The 12,100-nt window shown below is 43.3% G+C and overlaps 1 protein-coding gene across 1 annotated transcript in view; it reads right to left on the bottom strand.

Annotated features, from left to right (window-relative positions):
* Window positions 1-12,100, bottom strand: part of LOC118119526 (contactin-associated protein-like 4) — a 49,530-nt gene that overhangs the window by 22,868 nt on the left and 14,562 nt on the right. Inside the window, exons 4-6 of the mRNA XM_047342476.1 lie at window positions 8,189-8,382; window positions 5,139-5,286; window positions 2,326-2,529 (exon numbers count right to left, since the gene is read on the bottom strand). Of these exons, the coding sequence (XP_047198432.1) occupies window positions 2,326-2,529; window positions 5,139-5,286; window positions 8,189-8,382 (546 nt within the window). The remainder of the gene's footprint in view (window positions 1-2,325; window positions 2,530-5,138; window positions 5,287-8,188; window positions 8,383-12,100) is intronic.

The following is a 12,100-nucleotide window of genomic DNA, read 5'->3' as shown; positions in this document are numbered from 1 at the left end:
CTCTTATCAGATGACAGACTGCCGTATTGTTTCAGCATTTTCATTACATTCTGCTCGGCTCGGATAATTGAAGCGGCCGCACGGCGCCAGTCAACACGAGTGTGACCTCTGACCCGGCTCACAACAAGTGCTCACTTTTCTGAGAGACTTTTGAAATGTCTAGTTCCCTCATTTGTCAGATTATCAGCAGGATTACACAAAAACTACTGAACCGATTTTCCTTTAAACTTGGCAGAAGGGTGAGTCGCGGCCCGAGGAAGAATCCAGTCACTTTTGGAGCTGGTTCAAGTCAGGTGGCAGACAGAGGAATTCCTTCAGCATATTTATCAGGAAGTTAGAAGAGATTAGATTGCAGAAAATGTTTGTTTACATGTATCTGATCACAATACGTGTAAATGCAATGTGGTGGTCAGCAATAGCGCAAGTATGTCGTCTCCAAGTGTCCTTCTAGTTTAGTTTCTTATTGTGGAATCAGTAGATAGATGTAAACTCTCACAGCCGCACACAGGACGCATGTTAACGGGTCTGTGCGTCCGCAGTGATTCAGCTGAGGGCTGTAAAAATTAAGCTCAGCTCGCTCTGCATGGCACAAGTGTGCAGCCGCTGGGATGAAGGCTAAGCTGTTTATTTACAACGCTGTCAGACGGAGCACTACCCAGAGACCTTCCTATAAATCACTGTGGATAGAGTAGAATAACAGGGTAAGTCAATACTGCAGCGCTGAACACAGCAGGGAGCCCGGCGTTCACCGTGACACCTGAGCCGAGCGACTGAATCCAGAATGAGTCATCGTCCACGTCCACACAGAATCTGTTTCCCACGCGGAACACGACTCCGACACGGGAAGTATTCAAGTGAGGAACATTTCATTATGTAGGGGCGTTAAAAACAAGAAATCAGTTATTTCAGTATTACGCAAAACTCTGCATTTTCTATTGAGAAAAACACCAACAAATAAAAGACAAAAACCAGTGTTTTTCTCGGTTCTGATGCTCTGTCTCACAGTCCAATGACGATGATGAAGGCTCCTGCCGGAATTGAACCTTTAGCCTGAGAACTTTTAATACGACCACAAATCAATCGTCTCCATTTCACCAGCTTCTACATGGAACCCTGAGCTTCACAGGCAGCAGCTCCCCGGCTCCCTGTGGGATAAACGTGAGACCTTGTCCTCAGGCCACGAGTTCAGCTCGAGGAGAAACTCAGGAGATCACATTCGCTCTGCATGCGAGGAAGAGGAGACCTCAACACGAGTTCACAGCCCTGGTTCACGTGCACACAGAGTCCTGCTCGGTGCAAAGATACTTTTTACGTCTTTAATCCTGAAATGAGCTCAAACAGAAAGTAACATGGACGTTAGCAAGGTAACGCTACACTTCAGGACTTCGCCTGATGAAGTTATATCTGGACTTATTGAGGGAAAAACCTTTAAGCTCTTTACCGTCTGCCTTTCTAACACGTTCATTATGTTTCCCCTCCAGAAGGAACAGGACTCGTGAACACTGATCCGAGCTGCGTCCATTTCACATGGAATAATCCAGCCCTGCACTCACATTGTGACGAGTGTGTGGCGACGACAACGTTTTAATAAGCCCGAGGATTCACTCCAGTGGTTTGAATGAGTCCTGAAGAACAGCGTGGGACTGTTTGGTGCCTAATTCTGCTGAATCTGGTCAATGCAACAAACAAACCAGTCATTAGTGTGGGTTGTTTGTTGTACGTTTGTTTTCAGGTGCACAACAGTATTACCTCTTTAGTGCCACAGAGCAAGGCACTGGAGTAATAAACTGCTAATGGGATTCTACACTGTGGTTTATTAATTATATGTAATAATATGTGCAGATGAAGTTAATTTTGTTCTTTTCTTCACATTACCAGTGAAATCCATGTTGGCCAAGATGGGATTCTTTAATTTTCTTGCAGGCATGAATCGTTATTTTTCATTAAATTCAAGTTTCAATTTGTAAAACACACATTGTAGTTAATGAGGTTCTTTACAAAATCTAAAAACTTCATAGTAGTGAATGTCCTTTATTACTTGCTGACAATGTGATTTTTTTGTTTTTGTTTTTACTCAATAGAAGTGTTGTGTTGTGCTGCAGAAAACCTCACACCTTCTGCATGTAGCACTGACTCTGTGTGGGATGTTCTGATCTGAGATAAGCCTGAAGGCGACGCCCTGTCAGGGTCCTGTTTCCAGACTTTGGAAAGTTCCCCTCAGCGTGAACTGAATGTGTAAAAGTTATTTAACCCTTCAGCTCCCAAACAGGTGCTGAGGCTTCAGCTGGAAAGTTTCCTCCAGAACAAAGTATTTCAGACTTTCACCTTTCCGCAGGACGAGCAGCAGCTTTCCCTCCTCCAGCTCCAGCGTGAGGCTGCGCTCGCTCCGACCCGCCGCACGAAGCAGCGTCCCAGAATTCCTCAGGGTTTTGAACTTCAGAGAGATGCTCTCCCTGGTCGTCGGCCTCGGCCTGGGACTCAGCTTGAAGAGGAGGCTGCTGTGGCCGTCGAAGCTCACCACGTCAGAGTCTGGAAAACAACAAGTACACACTTCACTCACACACTCAAAACAATAAACTCCTATTAGGCACAGTGAAAATAATCCTTAACTATTTGTAGACTTTCTAATTTATGATATCAGGACCTCATATTTCTATGGACAAAGATGAATGGCTGCTTCAGTGACCTCAGGGCAGGTTATACTTTACAATATTGAAGATTGTTGTCACTTTGGTTTGTTGCACAAAGGAAAGACACCTAAAAGTGAATATATGCAGATAAAACAAATCACAGATTGACAAATAAGATCATCTTAAATAGTTTTTGGGAAGATGATGAGGAAGGTGTGAGTTTTAATTGGTAGATGTAAGAAGACAAGTTAAAATCAAACCCACGATTCACAGTTTCTCACATTGTGCAGATACGTATGTCGTCTACATCTGTGTTCAGAGTTTCTTCACCACCACAGAAATACGTCGAGCCCAGTAAGAACCACGTGAGGTAAATGTCACGCAGGTTGTTGAAAAGGTAATTCACCAAAAAAAGTTTCGATTCTCCCGCGTCCTTGAAGATCTGCAAAGTTATTCTCTCTCACAATTTATGCTTCTTCTGGAAACACATCTATTTAAATCTCTTCTCTAATCCGTCTCCCCCCCAGAGGAGCTGTCAGAGAACTGAGATCCAACGCTCCCACTGATTTGATCATAAATAATTTCTCTGCACCTTCAACTTAACAAACAAATGAATTCTGAAAACATTCTGGATTCTTCTGCAAAAAAGAATAAAGTGGATAAAATGCAGGATTCTTCTTCCCGAGTTTGACTGATTTATAAACAAACTCCTTTTTCACTGAACCTTTATCTGCACCAGGAAACATGAACAACTCTTCTGATCATGAATGTACATTTAATAAAGAATGAACAACTTTTTTAATGATCTAAAAACCTTTTTAACTTTAATAAAAAACAATGCAATCTACTGAACAGTACACCTCCATTATCTTCCTCTGTTATTCTGCTCATCAAGACTCATAAAACACCGTTTGATCAGATTTTTGTTTAGACGCATGAACCACACACAGATGAAATTAGATGAGTCCTGAGCTAAATGCAAACGTTCTGTAGAGAAGCTGGCGTCTGAACACGAGACGTTAACTGCGTCTTTCTTGTCACTCCTAAGAAAATTACACTTTACTGTAATGGTGAGTGTGTCTGTGCCGACGCTACAAATCTTCCACCTACGCTGTCGCCGTTGAAGCATCAAATGAGAAATGTCATCCGGAGCGTTCGGTGCGTGTGCCGCCGCTGACAGCGACGCTGGGAAACCACGCAAACCCAACATTTTAATTATACAAAAGTCAAAGCTTTGGAAGTTTCTCTCTGCTTCTTCACCTTTCGGATGCAACGCTGAAGTGTTGCCGGCGTCCTCGGAGTCTAATTAAATCCCATTTTCTTTGAGCTGTTAAATCAAACCGAACCAACATAGACGCTCAGACATTTGTTCCCGAGCTCACTCCTTCAAACGATAATAGATTCTCTCACAACAGTTTCCTTTTATACACAAGATATTTTCAAATTAATTTTTTAAAATTTCACTTCATTTGCTCGACAACTCTGTGGAAACACTGTCTGGGGGCAAGGAACTGATTAACTTTTCACACTGGAGTCGACTCCTCGCTGATATTTTTACTTCTTAATTCATGTGATGAAACCGTCTCTGCCAAGCGGCGAGCTTTCTGTTTCGGTCATGGCCACAGCTGGTGCGTCCTCTCCTGCCTCCTCCTCACTCACGTCTCCTCTCCTCAGCCCTGATCTGCTGCCTCCGTCGAACCTGCTCTCATCTCCTATTTGTTTGGATATAATGTGTTTCCATCAGGGTTGGAAAGAAAGTTGGACTCAGGTGGACACACTGCAAGTTTCCCCATTGTGGGACGAATAAAGGATTATCTTATCTTATCTTATCTTAAAGTTACTGCATTACATTTTAAAAGAGGGGAGGGAAGTGCTAAATATTGTTATATGCTGAGAATAATGATATATATTAAAACATCTTAAAGGCACCATCGGTATTTCATGTCATATATATATTTATACACCTTTATCTATTATTTTGCCGCCTGTGCTTCAGCTGATAATTGTTAATTCATAAAGTAATATTAAGCTAAATAAATCAAACATTTTTAAAGATTCAACAGAGTAATAAAGCAGCGGAAAGGTAAAGATGTATAAACAACATTAACTCCGCAGCAGCTGCAGCCACAAATCACAGACTAAATGCTACGTGGCTAAGTGAGGCAGCAGCTGTCCACGTTTCTCATCCTTAACAAGAAGCTATTAGTTAAGTGCACATGTCTGAAAGTCACTCTGTGAGTCTCAGGAAAAAGTTGTGTGCACGTGCAACTAGTTATTTGATGCTAAAACGGGGGGGAAACGTCGTGATTGACAGCCGACCTGGGACCTCAATACCACAGCTGCACACCAGAATCACCTGTGATGGGATATTTCAGTCATTTCAGCAGGAGGAAGTGGAGAGGCCGTCTTTACACACAGTCTAGAGTTTGTCCTCACGTGTAAATTAACACAACCAGTCCACTCAGGTTCATATTAAGAAACATGTGTAGAGAGAACTGAAGAACTGACTGTAGGGACATCCGTACGTCTCCAGCCGGAGTCCGATCCGTCCGTTAGGGTTCCAGTCCAGAGGGACGAGGCGGACGTAGCGAGCGATGACCGGATGCTGGAGCTTGTGCTGAACCACACTGTCTGCGTTACTGTTTCCTGGAAAGGCCTGAGAAATAAAAACACACGCAGGTTACCTGGAGAACACACCTGTCCATCGTGAGACACCACAAAGACAACAACACAAAGAGGACAACACAAACACGCCCTGTGGATCCTCACTGGAGTCGAGCTCGGCCCTAAACCAGAGAACATGTTCCTGCGTCTGTTCATCGGAGCTGAACTGAAATCCCCTCGGCGCCGGTGAGAAGTGATACGTCTGATTTTCCTCTTAATGAAGGAATATTGTGGAGATAGGTTCACGTTCCCGGTGAACGGTTTCTCAATCAGGTAGAAAATTAGATTTGTGAAGCACTAGGTTTAGTTTTATAGGTTTGAGACGTTCTGGTAAACACTCGGTCCACAGAGAATAACATTTATTAACCTCTGTGATCCAGGAACAATCTATCTGGAATTTTCTTATTTATTTTACCTTTAAGTTGGATTTGCTCTGAAGCCTGTTTATCAGATCTCTTTATAAATCACAAACATTTCATCTGTGAGAAAATTCATTTGGTTTTCATGTTGTTCTGCTTCTTTTCAACTTTTGTCTTTGCTCCTCAAACTGTATTCTACTGTTTCATCATTTAGTTTTAAATATATATTAAAATACATTCAACCTTATATTCAATTTGCAGGATTTCAGGACAGTTGAGGCCGATGCACATCAACAGTGACGCACAAAAAACGGCGAATAATTCAGAGGTGAATTTGACGTTTGACTATTCAGATTAACAGCGACGCAACATCGTCAATAAATTATATAAAAATTAATCGTGCCTCAGGAGGAGAACGTTGGCATCAACATCAAGCGACGATCATCTGGTCCTTGATAAAAAGAAACCAGATGAAATAAAAGGCTGATATTGAAGTTGGTGAGTTTCACTGGTTGGTTTTCGGAGCTTGAACGGATCCACGGCCGCTTCAGTGGATGAAGAACAGATGGAACCAACATCCCACTTCTCTCCTGAGGGTTTCCTTTGACGAAGGTCCCGTTGTGTCGCCTGTTGCTTGATCGTAATGAGTTTAAAAGTTAGAACATGAGCTCAGATAAGAGGACGTTGGTGCTGCTGCACAGAAGAGCGGCACTTCTCAAGCTCATCTGCATATTTGCCTGTGACACCTTCCTCTGAGCTGTAATTTGACTTATTTAAGTAAAACATCCTCATCTGAAGCGTAGAATTCTGTGTTACACTAATCTGACGCCTTTGAAACGCTGAGCCTGTCAGAGTAACTCCACATAGGACCTGAGTCGACGTATTAAATCCTTCAAAGGGAGACTTCGATTACAAAGAGAGAGCATCGTCCAGGAAGAGTCGAATCATATTTAATCATATTTTAATCATATTTTTTGTCAGACTTTCTAAAAGACCTGGACACACCAACATTTTTACAGCAAGATCGAGTAGTGAAGATAATCTTTGTCCGACATTAGCGGATGAAGAGCAAGCGGTCTTGAGTGATGACCTTTGAGGAGACGCAGGGGCAGAGAGTCCAAACAGAGGAAGCTGCCGTGGTTTATTAGCTCTGTTGCACCGATCGCTTTTATCGAGCCCCTCTGTCGGAGAATAAACGACCTCACGAAGGAGGAGCAGCGCTCTGCAGACAGTTATGAGACAGGAATCAATGATACAAATACATCTTACAACGGAGAGAGGGAAATTGAGATGTGGTGTGACGGCTGCATTAAGCAACAACGACTTCATCCGTCTATTTATTGGTTCTGGTACAATTGAAATTACTGATAACCCAAGAAAACGGCTGCTAAACCCTAAACTTGGGTTAATGCACAGAAATATGCAGCATCAAGTCTGAAGCTGCTGTTCTAAGGTTAAAAAGTTGCATAGTGTTGTTTTAAACTAGTTTTAAAAGGCACAGACAAAGTCATCTCTCCTGAAATTATGAAAACTTATTTTTACTTGAAGTTGTTGTGGTCTTCCAGGCCTCATTGCTCAGATTAAGACGCTGATTGAGAAAACCTATAAAACTAATTACTTGTTTTAAAACACTCTCACTAAAGGTCCATGAGAGTGAATCCCACGTGTGTCAGCTCAGACTTCACAGCTTCAGTTTCTAGCTGTCGTCAAAGAGCCTGTATTTGCATTTCAGGATGACACTCAGCAGAATGTGTGCCTTTGCTATAGGGAATCCTGTGATGTAGTTCCAATCCCTTTACCTCCATTAACACTTAGGCAGATATTCCCTGGTCAGAGGAGTGTACGCTCCCACCCCCATCTGCCCATTCACATCCTTTGTAGCAGATGTGAGGAGAGGAGATGGAAACTGGGCGAAGGAGAGGAAGCATTACTCAGTAACTCTGGCCTGTGAGCTTGAAGGAAGGAGAGCGGTCTGGGAGGGATTGTGACTGATGGAGCCGCTCGGCAGTCAACTCCGTTCCCCCGAAAGCCGTAATAAACCAGGCTGACTAATATGTGGAGCTTCACAGGGACTTTTGAGACATGCTGCGGGTTCATCCCGATTTATGCTGACTGTGTGAAATCAACAAGCTTTTAAGCCGTGAGAAGCTGGTTCCTGTTCTGTGTCGGAGGAAGTGTCGGGCTGACATTAGATTAACCCTCACGGTGAGAGTCTTACCTCCCGGTTTGTCACAGCTTCACTGGAACAGGGAGAACTTTCTGTCTTCAGCAGTGAGTGCGAGGAAACGCTGGACTGACTCCAGCACGATGGGTGAGAGAGACACCCAGGTAAAACAATAAAACATGTAAGAAGAATCGCATGAGTGAATGAGACGCTAGTTCCTTTAAATGTTCAATTCCAGCTCAAACTGTTCAGGTGATTTGTCTGCGATGAAAAGACAGTTTGAGGAATCGAGGCGCGACTTTGCTTCGACTTCCTTCAAAAGAACATTATTGCTTAACAGTGGCTTCAACATAAACTCAGTATGAACTCACCCATATATTGTCCTCCTGTCGATACTGCTTCCAGTTGTGTCCCGTGTCACTGAACATCAGCAGGTAGGCTGTCAGCCAATCGGAGCTTCCATAGCGACCTTGCGTGGCAACGGCGGTGATTTCTGTGCGTCGCCCGAGGTCGACCTCCAACCACTGATACCGGTCGGAACTCAGAGGAGACCAACCTCCAGCGCCTGGAAGAGAGAAACACACGTATGAACTGTAGGAAGAATTAAGTCTTCAGTTTTCTTAATAAAGGAGGAAATAGAATAAGTTCAAACATCTCACCAAACTCTGAACTCTATGAAAATATCCGCTGACCCTTTTGAAAAGCCAACACTGCATGAGCAGGGACAAAAAGAGCTTTCAGACAAATCCACACAGAGTTTTTCGTTTGTCTCTTACAAGAAGACAAATCTCACTATCTGACGTCTTTCATCAGACACAGAACCTCTACACGGTTCCTCGGCCCCCGAGCGAGGAGGCTTCATCAACGTCTTCCTCTGATGTTTAATTCGCAGCAGTCAAAAGGGTTTAATCTGTAGCTCAGGGACCGTTCTGCACATAATACTGAGCCGAGCCGAGCCGAGCCGCAGCTGCGGCCGAGGAGTCGCTGGTGGACACCGCGAGCCTTATGCAATATTAAAAGTAGCCGGTTCATTGCAGACCTTCATATAATCTGAGTAGCAGGGCAGAGGACCATAAAATGAAGACTCTTTAAATAATTAAAACACCACAAGGTGTGTGTATTTGTGTGCTTGTGAAAGTGCTGAGTCAGACCAAAGGGACATTTTGCTGCCAGAGCGTCGTCTTATACGCATGCGTGTGCACTTCTATGCTTCATGTGCTTTCCCTGGACCCTGAGACCAGTGGTTTGACTCTTATTTTACATTCTCTTCCTGTAAAGTGAATTAAATCCTTTAATTTCCCACAACGTAGAGTAAAGGTGTAGAGTGTAGCACGATGGAGGATGTGCACGAGCACGAGGGCAGCACGACTCACATGTCTTGGTTTGATGGAAACCTGACGAAGGCGATAACCTTGTTTGGACGTATCAAACGTAGAATTTGAGAAGAAGAAGAAGAAGAAGAAGAAGAAGAAGAAGAAGAAGAAGAGAGCACGTTTGTTAAACCTCGAGGAAACAAGAAAACTCAATGGGGCATCCGTCCTCCTCCATGTTAGCATACGGAACTGGGGCCATGCTAAAGAGTTGGTTTTAATTTGTCATTTGATGCTATGAAAACAAGGGAAAATGTCCTGAATGGTCGAGAGTCTGAACCAGTGGGACCTTGGTTCTGAGGCTCCGACCCAATGGGAGATTGTAGAAACATGTCGTCCGTCTTTATTTACAGTCTATGGTTTGAACGCCTATCCCCAACCATTTCCCCCATGGTGCATCTCTTCACCACCACCACCACCACCACCGTCTCCTCCTGGACGCGTATCAGTGCCGCTGTTATCTTGAGTCCTGGGCACTGGGAGAAACAAGCTGGGAACACGCCTGCTGCAGAAGGATGTAATTGGTCATCACACAGATAGGAGTATCGTTATGATAGCAATGAGTTATAACCCATAATTCACACTGATAACACAGCAGCTGAGATGTGTGTTTAATTTTAGACGATTGCTCACTTCTGACTCCGAGGACATATCTAATTAATAAGTACAACCACAGACTGTAATCAGTGTCACCATTTTGTCGCAGCAATTTCTTTTTTTGCTGACAACCAGAGATTAGAAATTCAAAATATACGTCTCCCTTTTTAAAAAAAAACGAACTTTTAAATCCGGGCTCGCTGCCAGTTTGAGTCACTCGGTATCAGCGGAGGCTGAGAAACGACCCTCGGGAAAAAAGAAAAAAGTTAAATGAAAATCACTTTGGTGGTTTTTTTCCTCAGTTTCTTCTCAACAGGAGCGAGAAGTTTCAACGTTTCCACCGAGAAGAACGACGCAGGAAATCACACTTGTTACTACAGCACAGATAGAGATGAGCTTTCTGAACCCAATCTCACCCAAATCTGCTCCCCGCAGGACAATGTGATGCAATGTCTTCTGCACATTTTCAGAAGTTAGAAGCAGGTAAATCGAGAGGTCTCTGATATCAACTGGAGACGCAGCTCTAAGCCTGTAAACACACGAGGTGGCCACGAGCAGCAGGTCACTAACAAAGTGTCCGTCAGGAACACGCCGCTATTCTGACAGGAAGGAAGACGAGAGACAGACGGACACGTTCTGTCAGCATCACAACGTTAAAATGGACAAATTGATATAGATATTCCCCCGCGCGCTGCATTTAAAACTCCATTATAGAACAGAAACATGTTCATTAAGCACCAGGAGAATATGACGCTGTGTAGGGATTTCATTCATCAAGGAAATTGCCAACAGGCGGGAAATGTGCACAAGAGTGAGTGTGACAGTATCTGCACTTAATTACTGCTTTGGCTTTGCGGTCGATGGTTTATTTCTGCTTGATAAGCGTTTTATAGTGGGGAGCAGATTTTATTTATTCACGGCTCGACTTTCAGCGGCCTCCTCCATTCAGATAATTAACAGCGTTTGTTTGTCAGTTTAATTAATGTATTATAATATAATGATTAATGTCGAAACTGCTGTACAGATTAAAAAAGGTTGTGGTACGGGTCAGGGAGGAATCTATAAAATGTTGGTGCCGATCTGGATCAGGGGGCGAAGCCAGGATCATATTTTCTCACTTTCCTAAACATTGTGAGAGGTTTTTCAACATTTTCATTGATTTACCGGAGAATAATTGATGGGTCTTGATAAAAAATATTTTTGAGTGGGTCCATTTAGGTGCAGATCCAGATAAAAAATCCAGATCTAGTGAATCTAAATGTGGTTTCATGAGGTGTAACTATAAGTATTTGCTCCACTGAGCGCCGTCGCTGTTAAAAGCACATAAATTGTTTAAACGCAGCTTTGACAGAGGAAGAGAAACACGCATCTTGTGTTTGATAAGCTCTTAATGAGTAATGCATTTTTAATGGAGTACGTCCCCGACCTCCACTCTATGAATTTGCATTCTTCACAAAGCTCCTGTACATTGACGCACAGGCTAATGGAGCACGGGCTGAAGACTTTACTGCAGAGTGCGCGTGTGGAGGAAGAAATAACCTCTCGATGCGTCTCTCAAACGCAGCGGCGTGTTGTGCTGCGCCCGTCTCTGCTCATTTTGTTTGCAAATTAACTCTGAATGAAGAGGCTCCTCTGAGAACGAGCGCAGAGGATGAGGAGCATTAGCAGCAGCTGGAAGAGGCATAAATGAGCGGGGGTTTGATTTCTACAAAGAACAGCTGGGACTCAGTAATTAAAGCAGTTTCTTTCCATCAATGAAGCGTTTCGTTATATTGTGGTTTCCTCCTGAACTGTGTGTGTGTGTGTGTGTGTGTGTGTGTGTGTGTGTGTGTGTGTGTGTGTGTGTGTGCGGTTGCTTTTCAAATTGGATTTATTGAGCAGTCTACTTCAAATCTAATTCAGTTCCAATCTCAGGCAGAGGATTAATAAGGCAGTTGTAACCTGTGAGGGTTTTATTGTTAACAAGGAATTATTGACAAGGCTCCTGATGAGTTCAAGACCTGAAGCTTCACGGATATGAAGCAGAGTCAGGTTGTGTTTCAGGGAGCATTCACGTTTCATCTCAAGGGGGGGGGTTGGACACTCTGCATGCAAATCAGCTGCATGTTTGTATACATATTAATAGTAATGAACTTTATTTATACAGTACTTTTCATATGAAATGCAGCTCGAAGTGCGTCACAACAATGAATTTCTATAAAAGATACTGAGATGGAAATAAAACCCAGTAAGTTACATGTGAGCTAAATGAATGAATAGTTTTCTGGCAGAGGAATAAACCTGTGTTTTAATTTACAATCACCTTTTCTTTGTTTG

Source organism: Hippoglossus stenolepis, chromosome 12, assembly GCF_022539355.2.
Source record: "Hippoglossus stenolepis isolate QCI-W04-F060 chromosome 12, HSTE1.2, whole genome shotgun sequence".
In the NCBI taxonomy this organism is placed as follows: domain Eukaryota; kingdom Metazoa; phylum Chordata; class Actinopteri; order Pleuronectiformes; family Pleuronectidae; genus Hippoglossus; species Hippoglossus stenolepis.
Note: the sequence above shows the minus strand (reverse complement) of the source record. Positions and strands in the feature narration are given on the sequence as shown.